This window comes from Eptatretus burgeri, chromosome 2 (genome assembly GCF_056783735.1).
Source record: "Eptatretus burgeri isolate ZD-2024b chromosome 2, Ebu_testis_v1, whole genome shotgun sequence".
Classification (NCBI taxonomy): Eukaryota; Metazoa; Chordata; class Myxini; order Myxiniformes; family Myxinidae; genus Eptatretus; species Eptatretus burgeri.
Genome location: NC_140962.1, coordinates 4,067,142 through 4,091,167, shown reverse-complemented (window position 1 = coordinate 4,091,167; position 24,026 = coordinate 4,067,142). Strand labels below are relative to the sequence as shown.

The 24,026-nt window shown below is 52.8% G+C and overlaps 3 protein-coding genes across 6 annotated transcripts in view; 1 reads left to right on the top strand and 2 right to left on the bottom strand.

Annotated features, from left to right (window-relative positions):
• Positions 1 to 10,823, bottom strand: part of ABCF1 (ATP binding cassette subfamily F member 1) — a 130,890-nt gene extending 120,067 nt beyond the window's left edge. For 2 of the 3 annotated variants that reach the window (XM_085861191.1, XM_085861201.1), the window contains exons 1-4: positions 10,450 to 10,718; positions 2,763 to 2,815; positions 2,385 to 2,480; positions 2,129 to 2,237 (exon numbers count right to left, since the gene is read on the bottom strand). In XM_085861191.1, coding sequence (XP_085717317.1) covers positions 2,129 to 2,237; positions 2,385 to 2,480; positions 2,763 to 2,815; positions 10,450 to 10,537 — 346 coding nt within the window. In that variant the 5' untranslated portion in view covers positions 10,538 to 10,718. The other variant, XM_085861197.1, reaches the window with a different exon arrangement.
• A 296-nt stretch (positions 10,824 to 11,119) lies between these two features.
• LOC147031285 (zona pellucida-like domain-containing protein 1) overlaps positions 11,120 to 24,026 on the top strand; it is a 107,721-nt gene continuing 94,814 nt past the window's right edge. Inside the window, exon 1 of the mRNA XM_085861175.1 lies at positions 11,120 to 11,281. Within this exon, the coding sequence (XP_085717301.1) occupies positions 11,269 to 11,281 (13 nt within the window). The 5' untranslated portion in view covers positions 11,120 to 11,268. The remainder of the gene's footprint in view (positions 11,282 to 24,026) is intronic.
• The window catches only part of LOC147031286 (uncharacterized), a 40,780-nt gene continuing 36,569 nt past the window's right edge, over positions 19,816 to 24,026 (bottom strand). For both annotated transcript variants that reach the window (XM_085861156.1, XM_085861163.1), the window contains one exon: positions 19,816 to 23,809. In XM_085861156.1, the coding sequence (XP_085717282.1) occupies positions 22,804 to 23,809 (1,006 nt within the window). In that variant the 3' untranslated portion in view covers positions 19,816 to 22,803. The remainder of the gene's footprint in view (positions 23,810 to 24,026) is intronic.

Here is a 24,026-nt window from a genome sequence, read left to right as displayed (position 1 = left end):
GTCTTCATTCCATGCATTCCAATCATCCCATATGACTTGCCATTTCTATTTAAAAGGCTCCAGTTCCCTGTCCGCCTCAGTTTTGACATGAGCATCACCAAAGCGCAAGGACCATCGCTCAAAGTTGTTGGCCTCAACCTGCAAAGCCCATGCTTTTCTCATGGCCGACTCCATGTTTGTTGTTCCAGAGTTGGCAATGGCAAAAAAAAAAAAATTCATCTTGGCACCACATGGAAAAACATGTAACATTGTCTATCCTGAAGCTCTGCAAGGATAAAAAGAATGTCAAACACTGTGATGTAAAATCCTCAGTGCTGAAGAAGAAGGCAGAAAGAGGACAGAGAGAAAGACTGAACAAGGAGAAAGACGGAACAAGAACAATTAAAAAAAAAGATAACAAAGAAGAAAGGAAGGAGGAGAGGCATATAGAACAAGGAATCTACAAGTCAAAGAAAGGCAGAAGGACAGGAAGACACAGTTGAAGTAGATAAAGAAGACAAAAATAAACAAACAGGGAATAAGAAAAATCCAGAGCAGCAGAAACTTTGCAACAGGAAGCAAGACCAGAAGCAAACACAGCAACAATGACTGCATTCTGCCTTCCTGTGCCTGCACTTTCTGGTTCAGGAAGATACAGTTCAAACCTATGAAACCTTTGTTGTCCATGTGAAGCAGGGCCAGCGCCTTAAAATACAAAGCACACATGAAACAGCGCTCTGTGTTGATGCACAGCGGTTATGGTCATGTTTAACCCTTGACCAGTCAAAGATCTCTTGAGGGGGTTAAGTATCACGGCAAGGTAAGCTTTGGTCTTAATTGCTCTCTTCCACCTGTCTCTCATTCTCTTTCCTCCTGCCTGCTCCTCTTTCCCACCTCCTCTCATATCTCTGTCTCTCCCTCTCAACTTGAGTATTCCAATCAGTGAAGCGGCAGGTGGTATTTGCTAATCTATACGAAAAGGGAGGTGTGTGTGTATGATGTGGTGTGGTGTGGTGTGTGTGTGTGTGTTGTTCATTGTTATCTCCATAATTGGGGTTTCAGAAGGTGGAACAGAGTCCTCCGAAGACTCGAAGTATCCACCTTTGTTTTGGTGAAGGGTTGTGATCCATGGGCTAAGATGTGAAGTTGTGTTGTTCCCAGAGTTTTGTTCCGAGGGATCTTTTCAGGATCATCACTGAGCCCTGGACAGCTTCCAACTTTTGGTTGTTTGTGGTAATGTTCCCAGGGATGGTTTGTAGGATGTTTGTGAGGTTCTCCTTTTTCACTCCCATTGCTCCAATTTTGCTTCTCTTCAGCTTCCAGGATCTTTTCATTTCATTCTTGAGGCCTTGATATTTTGTCATTTTGACCTAAATCACAGGGTACTAAAACCTCAATTAGCAATTTCTTATTTTCCTTTTTGTATCTGAGCACTATGCCCAATCACAGTGCTTTGTTTTCTATGTTCACACTGGACAGGATCATCAGGCCATACGTGTGTGTGCGTGCGTGTGCGTGTGCGTGTGCGTGTGCGTGTGCGTGTGCGTGTGCGTGTGCGTGTGCGTGTGCGTGTGCATGTGTGTGTGTATAAACAGAAAATGAAAAAAAACAACATGTGTGTATCACCATTTTTCTCACAGATGGCCAAATGGATCATTGTCAAACTTTCAGGTCCATCAGTGAGCACCAGGAAGTGTTAGGTCAAAATTCTTTTTGGATCTCTCTATAGTGCTTAAGCCTTTGTAGCTATGTGAAAGGTAACATGAAATTATCCCCATCCCCATTCCTGAGTGGGTGTAGGGTAGTGTCTTCGGTCCCCACAAAAAAAAAAGGGGAAAAAATTCAATTTCTTGAAAATGCCAACACGATGAGAACAGCCCCATCCAGGCAATGCCGGGGTACCCTTGCTGGTTTACAACAAAAGACAGTAGTACAATCAAAAATATAATTGAAAATGACCGATTTAAGGCACAGAAGCAAAAAATCAGCAAATTGGTTGAAGACCAGAATGTTTGATTCCCACATTTCCATCCTCCATTTTTACAATTACGTAAAACTCTGACATGCTTTCCTTACAAGCTCTCCGCGAACTCATTTTGGGTCCAACAACACAATGTAGTGTCGTGCAAGTCCTATCACTTTGACCCACCTGTGTTATCCTGCAAACTGAGCATTTTCAAACTCTCCACAATATCTTCCTTCTGTTGTTTCTCAGTCGCACTTCCCTTTGGTCCTCGCTGAATCAATTTTCCCCTTTTCTGCGTAGAACGAGAAAAGAGGAGTTCAGGAAAAGGTGGTATGGTGTTGTGTGTGAGACAAGAAGACTGCAGAGATGAAGAACACGAAAAATAAATAAATAAATGAGTACCATTTCAGAACACACAGACTTGCACAAGGTGACTGACCTTCTTTTCCTTTGGTCTTTCTTCTTCTTCTTCTTCTTTCTCAGTCTTTTCTGTAATATTTTTAATTTCTGTCTCTGCAGCAAGTTCCTGAAAGAACTAGAAAAAAAAATTAAAATAAACTCATATATATATATGTATATATATATATATATATATATATATATATATATATATATATATATATATATATATATATATATATATATATATATATATATATATATATATATATTGAGAGATAACATGTGCTCAAGGTGATTTTGAAATAATTTACCCAAAAAAAAAAATAGTCAATGAAAGGTGAAACATTTGGTAATTGCATCTTAATCCACCCAACCTTGACATTTTAAATAGACTAAAGTTTTACAGAGCACTCACCGACTTCTTTCCTTTTCTGTCATTTTTCCTCACTCGACCTCCGCCACCACCACCTGGACAAAAATACACTCCCGATATTCATCAAACACTCTGTACCACCCAGCCAAGGACAAATATCAAAGAAACTTCTACATGAATGCAACAAGGTATAAAAAAAAAAATGAAAAATAATAAAATAATCAACCACTTCTTAGAAAGTAGGGCAGGAGTGGGTGGGGTGGGGGTGGAGGTGGCAGGAGTGGGTGGGGTAGGGTGGATGGGCAGGAGTGGGTGGGGGTGGGGGTGGAGGGGGCAGGAGTGGGTGGGGGTGGGGGTGGATGGGCAGGGAAGTGGGTGGGAGTGGGGGTGGAGGGGGCAGGAGTGGGTGGGGTTGGGTGGATGGGGCAGGAGTGGGTGCGGGTGGGGTGGAGGTGGCAGGAGTGGGTGGATGGGCAGGAGTGGGTGGGGGTGGGGTGGAGGGGGCAGGAGTGGGTGGGGGTGGGGGTGGAGGGGGCAGAGAGAGAGAGGGTGGGGGTGGGGGGTGGAGGGGGCAGGAGTGGGGTGGGGGTGGGGGTGGAGGGGGCAGGAGTGGGTGGGGGTGGGGGTGGAGGAGGGGGCAGGAGTGGGTGGGGGTGGGAGTGGAGGGAGAGGAGTGGGTGGGGTGGGGAGTGGAGGGAGAGGAGTGGGTGGGGGTGGGAGTGGAGGGAGAGGAGTGGGTGGGGGTGGGGAGTGGAGGAGAGGGAGTGGGTGGGGGTGGGAGTGGAGGGGGCAGGAGTGGGTGGGGGTGGGGTGGAGGTGGCAGGAGTGGGTGCCCAGGGTGGCGGGTGCAGGAGTGTGTGGGGGTGGGGGTGGAGGGGTAGGAGTGGGTGGGGGTGGGAGTGGAGGGGGCAGGAGTGGGTGGGGGGGGTGGAGGGGCTGGAGTGGGTGGGGTAGGGTGGATGGGCAGGAGTGGGTGGGGGTGGGGGTGGAGGGGGCAGGAGTGGGTGGGGGTGGGGGTGGAGGGGGCAGGGAGTGGTGGGGGTGGGGGGGGGGTGGATGGGCAGGGAGTGGGTGGGAGTGGGGGTGGAGGGGCAGGAGTGGGTGGGGTTGGGTGGATGGGGCCGGGAGTGGGTGCGGGTGGGGTGGAGGTGGCAGGAGTGGGTGGATGGGCAGGAGTGGGTGGGGGGTGGGGGTGGAGGGGGCAGGGAGTGGGTGGGGGTGGGGGTGGAGGGGGGCAGGAGTGGGTGGGGGTGGGGGTGGAGGGGGCAGGAGTGGGTGGGGGTGGGGGAGGTGGAGGGAGAGGAGTGGGTGGGGGGTGGGAGTGGAGGGAGAGGAGTGGGTGGGGGTGGGAGTGGAGGGAGAGGGAGTGGGTGGGGTGGGAGTGGAGGGAGGGGAGGAGAGGTGGGTGGGGGTGGGAGTGGAGGCAGGGAGTGGGTGGGGGTGGGGTGGAGGTGGCAGGAGTGGGTGGGGTGGCGGGTGCAGGGAGTGTGTGGGGGTGGGGGTGGAGGGGTAGGTGGGAGTGGGGGGTGGGAGTGGAGGGGGCAGGGAGTGGGTGGGGTGGGAGTGGAGGGGCTGGAGTGGGTGGGGGTGGAGTGGAGGTGGGTAGGGAGTGGGTGGGGGTGGAGGGGGGGTGCAGGAGTGGGTGGGGGTGGGGGTGGAGGGGGCAGGAGTGGGTGGGGGTGGAGTGGGCAGGAGTGTGTGGGGGTGGAGTGGGCAGGAGTGTGTTGGGGTGGAGTGGGCAGGAGTGTGTTGGGGTGGGTGTGGGCAGGAGTGGGTGGGGGTGGGGGTGGAGGGGGCAGGAGTGGGTGGGGAAGGGGGTGGATGGGCAGGAGTGGGTGGGAGTGGGGGTGGAGGGAGAGGAGTGGGGTGGGGGTGGGAGTGGAGGGAGAGGAGTGGGTGGGGGTGGGAGTGGAGGGAGAGGAGTGGGTGGGGGTGGGAGTGGAGGGGGCAGGAGTGGGTGGGGGTGGGGTGGAGGTGGCAGGAGTGGGTGGGGTGGCGGGTGCAGGAGTGTGTGGGGGTGGGGGGTGGAGGGGGTAGGAGTGGGTGGGGGTGGGAGTGGAGGGGGCAGGAGTGGGTGGGGTGGGGAGTGGAGGGGGCTGGAGTGGGTGGGGGTGGAGTGGAGGTGGCAGGAGTGGGTGGGGGTGGAGGGTGCAGGAGTGGGTGGGGGTGGGGGTGGAGGGGGCAGGAGTGGGTGGGGGTGGGGGTGGAGGGGGCAGGAAGTGGGTGGGGGTGGAGTGGGCAGGAGTGTGTGGGGGTGGAGTGGGCAGGAGTGTGTTGGGGTGGAGTGGGCAGGAGTGTGTTGGGGTGGGAGTGGGCAGGAGTGGGTGGGGGTGGGGGTGGAGGGGGTAGGGAGTGGGTGGGGAAGGGGTGGATGGGCAGGAGTGGGTGGGAGTGGGGGTGGACGGGCAGGAGTGGGTGGAGGTGGGGGTGGATGGGCAGGGAGTGGGTGGGGGTGGGGGTGGAGGGGGCAGGAGTGGGTGGGGTGGGGTGGAGGTGGCGGGAGTGTGTGGGGGTGGGGGTGGAGGGGGTAGGAGTGGGTGGGGGTGGGAGTGGAGGGAGGGGCAGGAGTGGGTGGGGTGGGAGTGGAGGGGCTGGGAGTGGGTGGGGGTGGAGTGGAGGTGGCAGGAGTGGGTGGGGGTGGAGGGTGCAGGAGTGGGTGGGGGTGGAGGGTGCAGGAGTGGGTGGGGGTGGGGGTGGAGGGGCAGGGAGTGGGTGGGGGTGGAGTGGAGGTGGCAGGAGTGGGTGGGGTGGAGGGTGCAGGAGTGTGTGGGGGTGGGGGTGGAGGGGGTAGGAGTGGGTGGGGGTGGGAGTGGATGGGGTGGGAGTGGAGGGGGGCTGGAGTGGGTGGGGGTGGAGTGGGAGGTGGCAGGAGTGGGTGGGGGTGGAGGGTGCAGGGTGGGTGGGGGTGGGGGTGGAGGGGGCAGGGAGTGGGTGGGGGGTGGAGTGGGCAGGGAGTGTGTGGGGGTGGGAGTGGGCAGGAGTGTGTTGGGGAGGAGTGGGCAGGAGTGGGTGGGGGTGGGGGTGGAGGGGGCAGGGGAGTGGGTGGGGTAGGGGTGGATGGGCAGGAGTGGGTGGGAGTGGGGTGGAGGGGGCAGGAGTGGGTGGGGGTGGGAGTGGAGGGGGCAGGAGTGGGTGGGGGTGGGAGTGGAGGGGGCAGGAGTGGGTGGGGGTTGGAGTGGAGGGGCAGGAGTGGGTGGGGGTGGAGGGTGCAGGAGTGGGTGGGGGTGGGGTGGAGGGGGCAGGAGTGGGTGGGGGTGGGAGTGGAGGGAGGCGAGTGGGTGGGGGTGGGAGTGGAGGGGGCAGGAGTGGAAGGGGCAGGAGTGGGTGGGGGTGGAGGGGGTGCAGGAGTGGAGGGGGCAGGAGTGGAGGGGCATGAGTGGAGGGAGGCAGGAGTGGAGGGGGCAGGGAGTGGAGGGGGCAGGAGTGGAGGGGGCAGGGAGTGGGTGGGGTGGAGGGGCAGGAGTGGGTGGGTGTGGAGGGGCAGGAGTGGGTGGGTGTGGAGGGGGCGGGGAGTGGGTGGGGGTGGGAGTGGGCAGGAGTGTGTGGGGGTGGAGGGGGCAGGAGTGTGTGGGGGTGGAGGGGGCAGGAGTGTGTAGGGGTGGAGGGGGCAGGGAGTGTGTAGGGGTGGAGGAGGGGGCAGGAGTGTGTAGGGGGTGGAGGGGGGCAGGGAGTGTGTGGGGGTGGGAGGGGGCAGGGAGTGGGTGGGGGTGGAGGAGGGAGAGGCAGGAGTGGGTGGGGGTGGAGGAGGCAGGAGTGGGTGGGGGTGGAGTGGGCAGGAGTGTGTGGGGGTGGAGGGGGCAGGAGTGTGTGGGGGTGGAGTGGGCAGGAGTGTGTTGGGGTGGAGTGGGCAGGAGTGTGTTGGGGTGGGAGTGGGCAGGGAGTGTGTTGGGGTGGAGTGGGCAGGAGTGTGTTGGGGTGGAGTGGGCAGGAGTGTGTTGGGGTGGAGTGGGCAGGAGTGTGTGGGGGTGGGAGTGGGCAGGAGTGGGTGGGGGTGGAGTGGGCAGGAGTGTGTGGGGGTGGTGAGTGGGCAGGAGTGTGTGGGGGTGGAGGGGGCAGGAGTGTGTGGGGGTGGAGGGGGCAGAGGAGTGTGGGGGTGGAGGGGGCAGGAGTGTGTAGGGGTGGAGGGGGCAGGAGTGTGTGGGGTGGAGGGCAGGAGTGTGTGGGGGTGGGAGGGGACAGGAGTGTGTGGGGCTGGAGGGGGCAGGAGTGTGTGGGGGTGGAGAGGGCAGGGAGTGTGTGGGGATGGAGGGGGCAGGAGTGTGTGGGGGTGGAGGGAGGCAGGAGTGTGTAGGGTGGAGGAGGCAGGAGTGTGTGGAGGTGAAGGGGCAGGAGTGTGTCGGGTTGGAGGAGGCAGGAGTGTGTAGGGGTGGAGGGGGCAGGGAGTGTGTGGGGGTGGAGGAGGCAGGAGTCTGTAGGGGTGGAGGGGGCAGGAGTTTGTAGGGGTGGAGGGGCAGGAGTGTGTAGGGTTGGAGGGCAGGAGTGTGTGTAGGGGTGGAGGGGCAGGAGTGGGTGGGGGTGGAGGGTGTGCAGGGAGTGGGTGGGGGTGGGGGGGTGGAGGGGCAGGGGAGTGGGTGGGGGTGGGGGTGGAGGGGGCAGGAGTGGGTGGGGGTGGAGTGGGCAGGAGTGTGTGGGGGTGGAGTGGGCAGGAGTGTGTTGGGGTGGAGTGGGCAGGAGTGGGTGGGGTGGGGTGGGGTGGAGGGGGCAGGAGTGGGTGGGGAAGGGGTGGATGGGCAGGAGTGGGTGGGAGTGGGGGTGGACGGGCAGGAGTGGGTGGAGGTGGGGGTGGATGGGCAGGAGTGGGTGGGGTGGGGGTGGAGGGGGCAGGAGTGGGTGGGGGTGGGGTGGAGGTGGCAGGAGTGGGTGGGGTGGAGGGTGCAGGAGTGTGTGGGGGTGGGGGTGGAGGGGGTAGGAGTGGGTGGGGGTGGGAGTGGAGGGGGCAGGAGTGGGTGGGGTGGGGAGTGGAGGGGGCTGGAGTGGGTGGGGGTGGAGTGGAGGTGGCAGGAGTGGGTGGGGGTGGAGGGTGCAGGGAGTGGGTGGGGGTGGAGGGTGCAGGAGTGCAGGTGGGGGGTGGGGGTGGAGGGGGCAGGAGTGGGTGGGTGGGGGTGGGTGGAGGTGGCAGGAGTGGGTGGGGTGGGAGGTGCAGGGAGGTGTGTGGGGGTGGGGGTGGAGGGGGTAGGAGTGGGTGGGGGTGGGAGTGGATGGGGTGGGAGTGGAGGGGGCTGGAGTGGGTGGGGGTGGAGTGGAGGGGGTGGCAGGAGTGGGTGGGGGTGGAGGGTGCAGGAGTGGGTGGGGGTGGGGGTGGAGGGGGCAGGAGTGGGTGGGGGTGGAGTGGGCAGGAGTGTGTGGGGGGTGCCGGAGTGGGCAGGAGTGTGTTGGGGAGGAGTGGGCAGGAGTGGGTGGGGGTGGGGGTGGAGGGGGCAGGAGTGGGTGGGGTAGGGGTGGATGGGCAGGAGTGGGTGGGAGTGGGGGTGGAGGGGGGCAGGGGAGTGGGTGGGGGTGGGAGTGGAGGGGGCAGGGAGTGGTGGGGTGGGAAGTGGAGGGGGCAGGAGTGGGTGGGGGTTGGAGTGGAGGGAGGCAGGAGTGGGTGGGGGTGGAGGGTGCAGGAGTGGGTGGGGGTGGGGTGGAGGGAGCAGGAGTGGGTGGGGGTGGGAGTGGAGGGTAGGAGTGGGTGGGGGTGGGAGTGGAGGGGGCAGGAGTGGAAGGGGCACGAGTGGGGGGGGGTGGACGGTGCAGGAGTGGAGGGGGGCAGGAGTGGAGGGGCATGAGTGGAGGGGGCAGGAGTGGAGGGGGCAAGGAGTGGAGGGGGCAGGAGTGGAGGGGGCAGGAGTGGGTGGGGTGGAGGGGCAGGAGTGGGTGGGTGTGGAGGGGCAGGAGTGGGTGGGTGTGGAGGGGCAGGAGTGGGTGGGGGTGGAGTGGGCAGGAGTGTGTGGGGGTGGAGGGGGCAGGAGTGTGTGGGGGTGGAGGGGGCAGGAGTGTGTAGGGGTGGAGGGGGCAGGAGTGTGTAGGGGTGGAGGGGGCAGGAGTGTGTAGGGGTGGGAGGGGGCAGGAGTGTGGGGGTGGAGGGGGCAGGGAGTGGGTGGGGGTGGAGGAGGCAGGAGTGGGTGGGGGTGGAGGAGGCAGGAGTGGGTGGGGGTGGAGTGGGCAGGAGTGTGTGGGGGTGGAGGGGGCGGGAGTGTGTGGGGGTGGAGTGGGCAGGAGTGTGTTGGGGTGGAGTGGGCAGGAGTGTGTTGGGGTGGAGTGGGCAGGAGTGTGTTGGGGTGGAGTGGGCAGGAGTGTGTTGGGGTGGAGTGGGCAGGAGTGTGTTGGGGTGGAGTGGGCAGGAGTGTGTGGGGGTGGAGTGGGCAGGAGTTGTGGGTGAGTGGGTGGGCAGGAGTGTGTGGGGGGTGGAGTGGGCAGGAGTGTGTGGGGGGTGGAGGGGGCAGGAGTGTGTGGGGGGTGGAGGGGGCAGGAGTGTGTGGGGGTGGAGGGGGCAGGAGTGTGTAGGGGTGGAGGGGGGGGAGTGTGTGGGGGTGGAGGGGGCAGGGAGTGTGTGGGGGTGGAGGGGGCAGGGGAGTGTGGGGCTGGAGGGGGGCAGGAGTGTGTGGGGGCTGGAGGGGGCAGGAGTGTGTGGGGGTGGAGAGGGCAGGAGTGTGTGGGGATGGAGGGGGCAGAGGGAGTGTGTAGGGGTGGAGGAGGCAGGAGGGAGTGTGTAGGGTGGAGGAGGCAGGAGTGTGTGGAGGTGAAGGGGCAGGAGTGTGTCGGGTTGGAGGAGGCAGAGGGAGTGTGTAGGGGTGGAGGGGGCAGGAGTGTGTGGGGGGGGTGGAGGAGGCAGGAGTCTGTAGGGGTGGAGGGGGCAGGAGTTTGTAGGGGTGGAGGCGGCAGGAGTGTGTAGGGTTGGAGGGCAGGAGTGTGTAGGGGTGGAGGGGCAGGAGTGTGTAGGGGTGGAGGGGCAGGGAGTGTGTAGGGGTGGAGGGGCAGGAGTGTGTAGGGGTGGAGGGGCAGGAGTGTGTAGGGGTGGAGGGGGCAGGGAGTGTGTAGGGGTGGAGGGGCAGGGAGTGTGTAGGGGTGGAGGGGCAGGAGTGTGTAGGGGTGGAGGGGCAGGAGTGTGTAGGGGTGGAGGGGCAGGAGTGTGTAGGGGTGGAGGGGCAGAGAGGTGTGTAGGGGTGGAGGGGGCAGGGAGTGTGTAGGGGTGGAGGGGCAGGAGTGTGTAGGGGTGGAGGGGCAGGAGTGTGTAGGGGTGGAGGGGCAGGAGTGTGTAGGGGTGGAGGGGCAGGAGTGTGTAGGGGTGGAGGGGCAGGAGTGTGTAGGGGGTGGAGGGGCAGGGAGTGTGTAGGGGTGGAGGGGCAGGAGTGTGTAGGGGTGGAGGGGGGGCAGGGAGTGTGTGTAGGGTGGAGGGGGGCAGGAGTGTGTAGGGGTGGAGGGGCAGGAGTGTGTAGGGGTGGAGGGGCAGGAGTGTGTAGGGGTGGAGGGGCAGGAGTGTGTAGGGGTGGAGGGGGCGGGAGTGTGTAGGGGTGGAGGGGCAGGAGTGTGTAGGGGTGGAGGGGCAGGAGTGTGTAGGGGTGGAGGGGGCAGGAGTGTGTAGGGGTGGAGGGGGCAGGAGTGTGTAGGGGTGGAGGGGGCAGGAGTGTGTGGGGATAGAGGGGCGGCGGTTTCGAACGGAGTCGCTTGCTCGAGTGCTTAAGCCACTTGGCGAGTGCTCTCCGAGAAGCTTGGTGACTGAACACACTCGTTGAAAGATCACTGCACTCACTCTGTGCGATCTCCGTTTGGATGTCACGTTCATCATCATCTGCTTCCTCTCGCCACTCCGGCTCCGCTTGGCCTTTTTTCCTCGGCATCGGAGAGTTTGTAGGAAGTTAAATCAACGCTAAAAAAAGGAAAAGACTTCGATAAAAACATTCAAACAGTTCGTTTCACCGGCAATGATAAATGGAACACGTTCGATGGAAGTAAAACTGTAAAACACGTGAAGTAACTGCCGTGAAGTGTCGCAAAATACTGTACATGGGTGTACAAAAAAATACCGAGTGAACCACGTTCATGGATCATGTATGAAATAGTTAATTAGAATTCCGTATTAGGTATATACATCTGTCAAACTATTGTGTGACAATTACTGCACATAATGAGGGGGGAGGAAAAAGAAGGGAAATCGGCGATTTAAAAAAAATATACACCGCCGCCGTACCAATACACCGCCACTAAATATAACATCGTGACGGAATGATTTATATTTTAACTTACACGAGGTATCGGCCTATTTTGAATTCACGTGAACAGATAATAATATCGTTATTAATTTGTCTTTTCAATTTTTCTTGTTTTTTTTTTTTTTACAAATGCACAAACAAATCATGAAAACAACCCAGTCAGAGCTCCGAGGTGTGACGTCACGTTGGCATGACAACGCACGGCCTGGTTCGTCACAATCGCCACAATATGGCCACCCGAGCTTTGTGGAGGTGGTGCGCACGATGTTTCCTTCCAGATTGTAATCACCGTGCTGAGAGTCATACCTGCAGCTATTAGCATCGTTTTCCCAAGGAACCACGTGCTCAGCAACGGTGGAATGAACACGTCAGGTGATTTATTTACTTTAGCCTTTCCTATCAAAAAAAAATTTAAAGTCAGCCCGAAAAGTTGACGTCACAGATTCTGCGTACCCACCCTTTCGATCTTGTCACATACCCAACTCATCCAGCAGGTTTTGTCATAACCCATCCATCGATTTTTTGAATATCGTGTTATGTATCGTTTTGTGCCCAATGTCTCAATTATTAATTACTAGTGCGGGTCCGTACGTGCGTGGCCGTACGTGCAAAAAAAAAAGGAAAAAAAAAAAGAATTGTGACGTCAATTGTGATATCATAGCAACGTGCCCTGTCATTGGTTTGGTAAATAAATGGCCATAACTTGGGAAGCACTTGTCCGATTAATATCAAACCTTGAAAAGGCACATCCTCAGGGTCCCAGCAATATTCCTGGCAAGTTTCAATTAGATCGGACCAGTGGTTGTCGAGAAACAGCGGTCACAGACACACACACACACACACACACACACACACACACACACACACACACACACACACACACACACACACACACACACACACACACACACACACATTGCTGGAATTATAGATAGATCTTTTCTGTTAAGAAATATGTCGCAATATCTTTGCTGTTAAGAAATATGATGATTGTATAATTTGACACGACTCCATATTTATATCTATATGTATATAATAATAATATAGTTATGTTTTTGGGGAAGATGGAGGAACTTCATAGCAGAGGTAGGATTGTACAGAGTCGCATGGTCCGTTGATGAGCAGAAGACATCTCGATGTAATTAAGAAGGGAAACTGTCAGTTTAAGATTATTACGTGTCACTGCATGGGGGGAGGGGGCAGTGCTGTGTTAATTAGGCAGGGTTTAAGACTAATTTCTCCCAGAATGTGATTTCCCCCGTGACCTTTCCTTATGTTTTTGCATTTACAGGACCGGCGATAATAGGAATCATGTCCTGAAAACAACACCAACAACAACAACAACCGAACCAAACGTTCCAATCAGGGAAAAGCCCCACCTACAGGAATGACAACTCGAAAACCAGGTCCACGGGGTGGATGATGGATGGGCGTGATGTCAGGTTTGGGGAGAGGAGAGTTGTGTGAGGTACACAATTGGAGACAAATTGATCTCGCTCGCTGGCTTCCCCTCGATACGGTGAAGAAGGCTGCACAATTCTCGTGCTTGTGCTGAGGCAAATTTGTTCGTGCGCTGAAGCACAACGTGAGCCATTGAATGTTCGGCTGAGTCATGAAGCGTGTACGTTTCTGAGGAGGGAAGAAGAGCGTGCTTCGTGGCCTTATCACGGGGCTTCAGAAATCATCTCGTCGTATGGTCGAGGAAGAGGTGGGCGATCATGGTGAACGGACCTGGTTTAAGAGAGGAACTGTCGGCATATTTTCTTGCCAAAAGAAGTTGCACGGCGGCTTCTGAGCCCTGGCGTTGAATATCTCCGCACAAATACCTCACGTACATTTCCCGCCTGGAGAGCGGCTTGGCACCATTTTCGGATGTGTTTTCCCATGCAGTAATGATGTAGTGTCGATGACGCCAGGTCCAAAAAGGATCATCTCTGGATGAAGCTAAGTGCCAGAATAAAGGAGGGATTTTTTTTTTTTGTTTTATCTTTTCCCCTTGTCCATTTTTGTAACTGTGTGTGGAGGTTCCTCGACATTAGGGTGTAAATTACCTCATGTTTCATTACCTCATGCTTTGATTTATTTTCCTTATTATGCTTTGATTTGTTCCTCTTATGAATACTTGATTTATGTTCATGAAACCCCTATTTAATAAGATTGCTTGTGTCTGTCTATTTGTTGCGCGTTCGAGAATAAACCCTTGTCCTCCATCCCTCTCACCCTCCCTCTCAAAGCAACCATTCCCCCTCCAAGCTTCCCTCTCACCTTTCTCAAAACTCCCCCCTCACCTTTCTCCCTAAACTCTCCCCACTCACCCTTCTCCCACCATTCACCCTCCTCACTCACCCTTCTCAACGTTGCCCCACCTCACATCCACAAAGCTGCCTCTTTCCTTTGTCCTCTCTCCATCATCTCATCACTCCACCTCCTCAAATCTTCAACTGCCTTCTGCCCCCTCTCTTATTACTCCCTATTGTACCTCATCCCAGCACCACAGAGCCTTTTCTTCTCCTCATCCGGTCCCCTCCCCTCGCTCTTCTGCAATCACCCACACTCTTTCAACAACTCTCCTCACCTTCCCCCCTCCTCCCATATCCGACCCAACCCTCCCCTCCCCTGCAACCAAAGCCTCCTCCCCTCCCTCTTCATTAACAGTGTGGACCTCAAATATCCAGGGTCTTCACTCAAACCTTACAGATCTTTCGATACAGTTTGCGACTGACAAACCAAACAAAATCTGCCTAACAAAAACTTTTCTCTCTCAAGACGTCTCTGACTCCCAAGTATCTCTCCCTGGTTACTCCCTCCTCCGGTATGACAGACCTGAGCCTCGTCCTGGTGGAGGAGTTGCTCTCTTCATCAAAGACTCTATTCCTCACTCTCCATGCACTGCCCTCACTCCCCCACACCCAGGAATACCTCTGGCTACGGCTACCCCTCCACTCCCACCTCATGTTTATCTGTGTACTGTACCGTCCACCAAACAGTGATGACTCCATCTACACCTCACTATCCGAAAACATGGACCAACTTCTATCCTCTCATCCGAACTCTCTCTTCCTCACACACATTCCTCACTTCCTCACCTCACAGGTGACTTCAATTGTCATCGTGCCAGTTGGCTGGGTGTGGATACCTCTCTGACCTGCCATGGCACTTCAGCAAAAGACTTCTGCGACTCATTGGGACTGACTCAATCAGTCAACTTCCCGACCCGGATCTCAACTAATGGTCCTCTATCTCTTCTGGATCTGATTTTGACAAATTTCCCTGAAAATATCTGCTGTTCTTCCCCTGCTCCAATCGGTTCTTCTGACCACGTGCTTCTCAAAGGAGACATCTCTCTTGGTGTTATTAGAGAACCACCTCAGCGCCGTTGAGTCTGGCATTTCACTCAGTCTGATGGGCAGAGTCTCCAAGCAGCCATCAAACTTCTAGACTGATCTCCCATCACTACCTTCTCCAACATCAACTCATCCTGTGAATTCTTTCAAAGAAACTTGCTCTCCCTCATGCACAGATTTATCTCCTCTCGTCTTTGTAGTGTCCGGAGGGCAGCGGGACACGGATAGTCGTGAGGATTGTCTAACACTGTTTATTGCCCGTCCGAATGCACACTACTACAGACTACACAACGCCTCAGGCAGCGCGAACACCTATATCCCTTGCAGGCACGTGACCCCCCCAAAACCACTCCTCCATGCCTCCACAACGCTTCCAGCATTGCCCTGCCCCCGCAGGCCAGTGCACCACACTCCTTCCTCCTAAAACTATTATTATAAAATGACCATCATAATAATAACCATAATCGGCACAGATTACCATGACATGATACAGATAATAATCAAAAAGCATAGGCACCACCACACAGAAAACAACCAGAGCCAAAAATGGCATTAATCAGGCGGCCGTGCACCAAAACCCAGACGAGACGGCACAAAAGGAACCGTGCTCCATCTGCTACCCGCAACCCTAATGCCGTTGGTGTCATCCGGCCCATAACTCAGCCCTCTACCCCATCACACCATATAACGTGTCGATGTGAGCGAGTTGAATTTCAAAGCAATGGACAGGTGCTCAAAACTGAGTTGCACGACGAACGCTCCAATCCCCCGCTGAAATCGCCTGAACGGCACGGGTGTGCACCGTACCACGAGCGTAGCGGGAGCGCGAGAGCCCGTCACCGCTGACATGGCTCCCGTTGCTCCAGACCCGCACATCGTCGTCGCCGGAAGCAATGAACGGCAGCCCATGTTGCATCGTCGCGGTTCCTGCCACCAGAACCTCGCCCTCGGGTCTCGAAGGAGGCACAGGTGCACCTGGAGGTACGAACTCCGAAACAGGAACCACGAGCCCCTCCCCTCGCACCACGAACCGCGGGAGCGCAACCTGCTGACCCTGATGGGCGACCAAGACGTGTGCCCTGCCAACCGCCGGTAGCGCTTCACCGGTATACGTGTGCAATGCGAGGGTAGCACAAGCGGACTCAACTTGACACACGATCAGTGCCCCGATCATCTCGACCTCCACTGGCATTGGTCTTGTCACCTTCGGACCAATTGAAAACAGGTTCAACATCGGCAGCATCAGTGCCCCGATTATCTCGACCTCCACTGTCATTAGTCTTGTCACCTTCGGACCAATTGAAAACAGGTTCAACATCGGCAGCATCAGTGCCCCGATCATCTTGACCTCCACTGTCATTGGTCTTGTCACCTTCGGACCAATTGAAAACAGGTTCGACATCGGCAGCATCTCCAGCTCCGGGATCGCTAGGCCCAGGCTGAAAGACTCGACCCGGGGTGTAAAAGTGTACGCCATGCACAAAACACCGTACCGGCAGTAGGTCTCGACCCGGGACGTAGGGGTCGCTTCGCACACCACCATCCATGACCGTTATGATGAGCACTGACTCTCGGCACACACACCGTAGACGTCCCCGAGTGCTCAGACCGCCGTCCGACTGACTGCATTGCAACGCTCGGTCAAGACCCGCGCCGAAGACCGTGCGTGCGGCTGTGCGCGCCTGGAACATCGCGCTGACCTCCGGATCATCTGCTGCGCACCGACCATCGAGACCCCGGACATTCCTCAGAGCTTGTGCGACAGCCGACGCCGCGTCTGAGCTGAACTTCATGTCCTCGTCTTTTAGCCGTGGCATCGCAGAAACCATTCCCGAGGCTTGCAAAGCAGAAATAAAATGAACTCCGAGCGCGGCCGTCGTCCATTCAACGTGACTCGCAGGCGCCGGCGGGACGTCAGGCTGCAGGACTCGACCCGCACCGAAGCCGTGCGCGCGAAACTCACGATGCGCTTCCCTGGGACCCTCGCCCGGTGTCGAACTCGAACCGCGCGAGTTGCGCTGAGTTACTCGCTGCAGCGATCCAATCGCCCCGGCCAAGGACTCCAAGTCAATACCGACGCAACCCAGGCACTTTGCACACGCCGATCCGAAACAGACTCGTCGCCACTGTAGTGTCCGGAGGGCAGCGGGACTCGGATAGTCATGAGGATTGTCGAACACTGTTTATTGCCCATCCGAATGCACACTACTACAGACTACACAACGCCTCAGGCGGCCGAACACCTATATCCCTTGCAGGCACGTGACCCCCCAAAACCACTCCTCCATGCCTCCACAATGCTCCCCGCATTGCTCTGCCCCCGCAGGCCAGTACAGCACAGTCTTCAGTTGTCCTACCCTTCCTCCCGCCCTTGGTTCACTGAAGTTTGTGGCGAGGCAGTTGTCCTGAAACAACTCACCTTTGCCTCATGGAAAGCAAACCCAACTGACGGTAATCTCAGTAGCTTCCATAAAGCTTGGAACAATTGTGTGTCTACCCTCACGAGAGCCAGAAAACATCTTTATAATTTCAAGTCTGAACTCTCAAACCTCTCTCCCTCCTCCAAATCCTGGTGGTGTCTAATCAAATCTGTTTCTGGTGTATGTTCCCCCTCCATCCCCTCCCTTACCTCAAATGACCACGCTGCTGATACCGCACGTGAAAAGGCTGAATGCCTAAACTCGGTGTTTGCATCTAAATCTTGTGTCCGAAACCCATTGCTTTCTCTACCCACCTTACCCAGTCGCACCCAACTGTCCCTGGACTCTGTCTCCTTTTCTCCTGACAAGGTGGAGAGCTTGCTGTTAAACCTCGACTCAGATTCTGCAACTGGTCCAGAAGGCATCAGCCCACGTGTCCTAAAAACCTGCTCCTCTGCTCTTGCTCACCCTCTCTCTGTTCTATTCTCCCTCTCCTTTGCTCAAGGTCATCTGCCATCTGCTTGGAAATCAGCAAACATTACTTCCCTGCATAAAAAAGGTGCAAAAACAGATCCCTGCAACTACAGACCAATCAGCCTTCTCCCAATCATCAGCAAGGTTATGGAATCCATCATTGCTTCAGACATAAAATCCTTCCTCTTCTCCAATGGCTTGATTTCCGATTATCAATTTGGTTTCAGACAAGGTCACTCTACCCTGGATATTCTGCTTCTGCTATCCCAACAATGAATGGGGGTCCTCAATGCCAGACATGAAATTAGAGCCATATCCCGAGACATATCACGTGCCTTTGACACAGTCGGGCACCCTGCCCTGCTCACCAAACTCTCTCCCTATGGTATCCAAGGCCATCTCCACTCATGGATCGCACACTTCCTCTCCTGTCACAGTCAACGTGTGGCCCTAAATGGAGTTCTTTCATCAACCCTTCCTGTCCAGGCTGGAGTTCCTAAAGGTAGCGTTCTGGGCCCTGTTCTTTTTCTGGTTTTTATCAATGATCTCTCCGACTCTCAGGAAAATCCTCTATATCGCTTTGCTGATGACTCCATCCACTGCCGCACCATCTGTCATCCCTCAGACCAGCAAGCAGCAGCTTCGTCGCTCCCTGCAGATCTGCATAAAATCACAAACTGGTCCAACATGTGGAACATGTCTTTCAATCCTGACAAATCTCACACTCTCACTTTGTCTCTCCAAAAGGACCATTTGGAACACCCCCCCCCCACCCCCTCCTCAGCCCGCATCTACTTTCTCAACAATCTGCTGGAAGAAGTCCTTTAATTCAAGCTTCTGGGTCTCACTATCTGCCATGATCTTTCATGGGAAAGCCACATTTCACCCTGGCCTCCAAAGCCAGTCGCCAACTGGGAATCCTCCGTCGTGCAAAGTCCTTCCTCGGCCCACCTGAGCTCCTGACCACATACAAAGCTTTCGGGCACAGCCTGATGGAGTACTGCTCTCCCCTCAGGGCTGGTGCTCCCGCCTCTCACCTTTCTCTGCTTCACACTGTGAAAACCAAGGCATTTAAAATTATTGGTATCTCCCGCAGTGAGGTTGAGTCTTTGGGCATCTCACTCTCTCACGGCAGGCAGATCGGTGGTCTTTCTGTCTTCTACTGTCTCCTCTCACATCTCACCCCCCCCCACTGCTCTGTCTTCGACGTACCCCCCTCCACATATTTTCGCATGACGCTAAAGGTCCGCCAGCAGCCCCCTTCTCGTAAACCTACCAAAATCACGAATCACTGCTCACCTTTACCTTCATTCCTTTTTTTTCTTTCATTCCTCCTTTTTTCCCACCTTTGGAATGAACTCCCTCACTCTCTTCAATCCCATTCTTCCCTACAGGCCTTAAAAACAGCTGTTCACCACCATCTCTTATCTTTCCCCATCCAAAACCACGATCTTTTCTTCCCCTGTTAATCCACCCCAAATCTACCTCCTTCAAATTCCCTGCTTTCCTTCCTGAAAGTCCCTGTAGTGTCCATTTTGTATACCCAGTGTTCACCGCCCCATCCCTCTCCCTTCCACAGATCTCCTAATTTATTTGTTCCCCACTGTTTTGTCCTTCCTTCTCCAGCCCCTCTTGTTTTCTGCCCCCTTGTTGTGAGTTGTGTGTTCGCTCTCACTTGAGCCTCGACAATGTACACAAAAAAATTTGCTCATTTGTCTTTTTTCATCTTCCTGTTTCTCTACAATTTATCTTTGTAAATTCATAGATTTGCTCACCATAGAAAGACGAAAAAGCAGTTGTAGTTAGGAAGTCCCAGGGGCAAAACTGTAGGTTACCACCAATTAGTTTTGTTGGAGTCAGGTGCTACGGTTCAGCCGTGAACGAATAACATACAAATGCGCACATGCACAAACAAACACACAAACACTTGAAAATATTTATAAGATAGCAAAGCTTTTGATTTTGTGAGCACGAGTTGATGTGGATTATGCTGACAGAAACGTGGATGTCAGAGAACCTGAAATGTCTCATCAGAAGATTGTACACTAAACAAGAAACTACAGCAAGGACAGAGTCTGGAGAGACAGAATGGTTTGGAATTGGAAAAGGGGTTAGATAGGGGTGCATTCTCTCCCCTTGCTTCTTCAATCTGTACAGTGAGTATCTCATGAGGAAATCAAACTTAGATGACATCAAAGCTGGATTCAGAATTAGAGGAAGATGTCTCAAAAATCTAAGGTATTTTGACGATACCACTTTGTTGGCAGAAAGTAAAGAGGACTTGATGGGACTGCTGCAGACAGTGAAAAAGGATAAGTTGTGGGAATTGCTTTGTCATTGTATGTGAACTTTGTCTTTGTAAATTAAAAGATTCCCAAGTGAAAAACTGTTAGTTTTAGTTTTGTTAGTTAGTTTTGTTGTTTTTAGTTTTATTAGTTTTGTTAGTTAGTTTTGTTTTGTTTTGTTGTTTTAGTTTATTACCAATTAGTTTTGTTTACCACCAATTAGTTTTGTTGTTCAACAGTCAAGGCTCAGAAATTTACCTTTGTCTGCTGGGCAATTATTCTTTCGTTGGTAATGAGTTAATTTCTGAATAATATCTTTTGCTTTTTTTTTTTTAAATCACTTTTTGACAAAAATGAAAACCTCAAGAATAAAAATACACTCATGAAGATTGATAAATTTTATTTATCACTGCATTTTAGCAAGACATTGACAGAGACAAAGAGCACAACAATTAGCAACTCCTTATCTTGTAAAAAGCCTTTTCACAATCATCCGGATGATACACAAAATTCTCAAACAATACAAATTTAAACTTGAAAGGCACTCGGTAGGTTGAACAGTGGGCACTCGCTATACCTCCGCCAGGCTTGAAGTTTACATTTTGGATCTGACTACCTTAATAGGCCAGATCTGCATCCAAACCTTAACCAAAATCGAATCAGCTTGTTCTTGTTACTTCCATAACTCATCGACCTCATATTTTCAGAACCCTCCACAACTTTTTGAAATATCTTGCCATATATAGTATTTAGCCGCATCTCTCAATGGTGAAGAATCACTTGCAAAATTTAAAAAAATCTCGTATCCGGATCCGGATTCGGATCTTTACCAAATTCCTATTAATTCGTCACACCCAACCTGTCCACCAAGTTCCGTCCAAATCCATCCACTACGTTTTGAGTTACCCTGCTCACCGACAGAAAAACAGGGGTGAAAACATCGCCTCCATCTACCTTCGGTGGTGGAGGTAATTGATCAAATATATAAAGGAGATAAACATAAAATGATATTGTAAATTATTATTCTTTGTTGCTCATTTATTTCCCAAACTCAGAAATTGCAAGTCACATGTTTTCTCTTTGAAAACATACTAGCAAAGGGACCCAGTGAAGTGGCAATTAGTAAATTATGAACGTGTTTCTTTGATACACACCAGATTTTTGATGTTGACCAATTACTGACCCTGTTGTGCCTTTTTGTCAGGTTGGAAGTTTAGATTTGTTAAGTTGTGACTAGATAAATGTTGATGCGGACGTGGCCTTCAGAAGATGAAATTGTTCATGCCTGACTGGTGTGTAGACTTCAAAACTGAGATTGTCCTAATTGTTGGAGTGCTGAAAGAGTGCTGCAGGAGTGCTGTTGAGAGAATTATTTATATCAATAATAGCCTTATTCTGTTTGTCTGACGATTTTCGTCTTTCTGATGATTTTGTTTTCAACTACTCAACCAGGTACCATAGAACCCATATCATTATAAAAGTTTTTGTCTTTTTACCTGGGGCATGTCACAGGTCCACACATTGCTGCTGCTGTTGTTAATGGGATTCTTGTTGGGAGCAAATATTTGAAAATGTGCACCCATTGGTCGGACAGCTGCCAGACCACACCCAAATCTGTCGCTTGACTCCACCCACCATAGCCGCCTCACAAAATGATATGCTGCCATCTTGGTTTTCTGGCGGGCCTAAAACACGAGACCTGGAGTCTCTGCTGATTATACACTGTCTGGGTTTGTTGCATCAGATTTTCAGTGGCTTCGTTTGAGTCGAGTGTTACTGAAGAAGTGGGACCCCGAAAAATCCCATCATATGTCGTATAAAAATTATTCGTAAGGTTTAATCAAGCCAGTACGTTCCTCCCTAATAAAATAACACATGTCATTTTTGAACGGCCCCACATTGGGGTGAAACAATCCATGACTGTGACAAATCAGCTCGTTTTGATATCACCATTCTGATATATTACCATATATCACAATAACCATCCAGGGCTGTATTCCTTTGCCAATGAAACTGATTTGGCAGTCTGATGCACCTCATGGCGTGAAAGGAATGGTGATTGCTATTTCATCTGAGTCATGGGTAATGATTTTTTTTTATTCTCAGATCCAGCTTTCACCACATAGACATGTGGGACATGAGCAATGATGAGGGAGTTGAGTGGACAGAGGAGGCAATAAATATATATTTTGTGTCGCATGTTGTGACCACAGTGTGGTCATTCTTGTTCCATTACTAATGACCTTATATGTACATTTAGCTTAAGTCCCTGCCACATTTATTGAAGAATCGCAAAATGGTGTAATCTCATGTAATTGTGAGGACAGAGAGTTGGGGTGGGGGGCAGAGAGTTGGAAGAGGGAGGTTGAGACATTGGGAGTGGGGGAGTTGAGGACTTGAGGTTGGGAGGAGGCTTGCATACCTGGTGTTGAGGGAGGGGGGAGCTAAGGACTTGAATAAATGGGGAAGGGAGAACAGAGAGTTTGGGTAGGGCTGAGGTATGGGGGCGGGGGGGGTTGTTTGATGACTTGGACTTGGTTGGGGGTTGAGGACCTGGGGTTTGGTGGGGTAAGGGGGAGGTTGAGGACTTGGGGTTGGTCGGGGTAGTGGCAGGTTGAGTTGTTGGGGTTGGGGGGAGTTGAGGACTTGTAGTTTGGGGGGTAGTAGTTGAGGACTTTGGAGGGTGTGGGAGTTGAGGTTGTGGCGGGAGTTCAGGACTTGTGGTGGGTGTGGGGAGTGGGGGGGGGGGCGGGTTGATTTAATCAAAGAACATCTTCAGACAGCATATATCTCAACAATATTAAATTCAAATTATATTTAACTATTCTTTACACAATGTTGTTGAAGTCACATTTTACATTGCGCAGAATTTCCGCGGGTACCTGCTCCTGTAATAATACGAAAATTACATAATAATGATAAAAATAAGAATAATAATAACTACAATTCTCAAACAATTCAATAAGTTGTGATTGAAGATTTGAGATTCCATTAAGTACCTGAACAATATTCTTGCACATACTTCCTATGCTTCTTTGGAAAGCATACAGAAACTGATCACAAAATCACTCAACTTAGCAAGTGTAGCTTGTGGCATACAGTTTTGGGTTTCATATTGAGATGATAAATGCAATTATGGGTTCAAAAGCACATCCAGATATAGCTTCCAGGATTATTTTGAGAAGTTGAATGTGTAAAACCAGAGGCATAGTATTTTCAATTATGCCTTCTATTTTAATAGTTAATGTTGTTTTATCACTTCCATATTGGAATTTATGCCACCGTCCTGTATCTTTTCAAATCATATAGCTATGTAATGGTGGTTAAAGGGGAGATATTACTTTATTTTGAAGGATTTCGTTCTTGACTAGTCAACAGAGACTTTCCTTTCTTTTTCTTGTAAGCTGAAAATCATTCATCATCTGCAACTGTTTTTGATTTACCTCTCTTTCGTGTGTGTTCACATGTACCACAGTATTTTTTTGGGGAAGGTTGTCTTGAATTTGTTGATTTATTACCATACAATCCATTTGCTTCGAGGGATGGGTGAAGTCATGCATTCGTCTTGCCCGGTTTTGTTGTACACAACCCCATTCAATACCTTCTGAAAGACGGTCTTTTACTTCTCTTGTTTCCTGAAACTTCACTTTGATTGGCTGTTTTTCCCATTCTTTTACTTCTTTTGTCCTAAAATCAAGAATCTTCATTGGTTCATCAAATGTATTTCTTTCTTTCCTCAATTGCTTGTTAGTGAGCTCACATTGATGTCTGTAACTCTGAGAAAATTGACGTCCCCTCGGCCAGTTATTTTCCTGTATATCTCTTTTGATGTAATGTGATGCAGTTTGAAAAGGTCTTGCACCAACATCTGGAGGAACATCGACTCTGTCTACAATAGCAGATAGGGTGAAAGGTCGCATGTCGTGAGGGCTCACCAAGTAGCCAGGAAGCTGGTATGGTTGTAAAGATGGAGAATTAGTGTTGACCACAGATGGATGATTGGACAGACAATGACAAGTAGTAGGCTGGCGCTTGGCTGCTGAGGGAGAAGAATAAGTTGCACGGCCAGTGGCAGATCTGTCAAAGGGATTATTTTGTTGACGTATTAAGGATATTGAAGGATCTATATGACAAGACACAGAGGACCTGTTTGGAGTATTTGGGCTGCATCTGAAGCAAGGTGTCTTGTTTGGAGTAAATCCTGTCTGGTGGCTGATGCTGCTTCTGAATGGGCTGTTTTGAGAGTGAACTTTGGTGCCAGGTGGCAGGTGTAGTGTGGAGCTTGAAGAGTATTGGTGGCCAAGGGCAGAAGAATATACTCGTGAGGTCATGGTCTTGATTGGAGTTTCAGGTTCTGAGCAGGTTGGGATTATATTTCTGAAAGAAAGAGTAACTGATTAGCTATGCAACAAGGATGGAGTGGGTGAATCACGAAGAGATAAACAAGCAAAAGGGCAAGTAAAAAAGCAAAAGGGCTTGTCACATGAAATTGAAATATGAGCGTGGATCTTCAGTAGTAACTTGGTTGAACCATAACCAAGCTCCATATCAGCAGAAAATAAATTCAGGTAAGGGTTTAGAGGTCATATTAGCC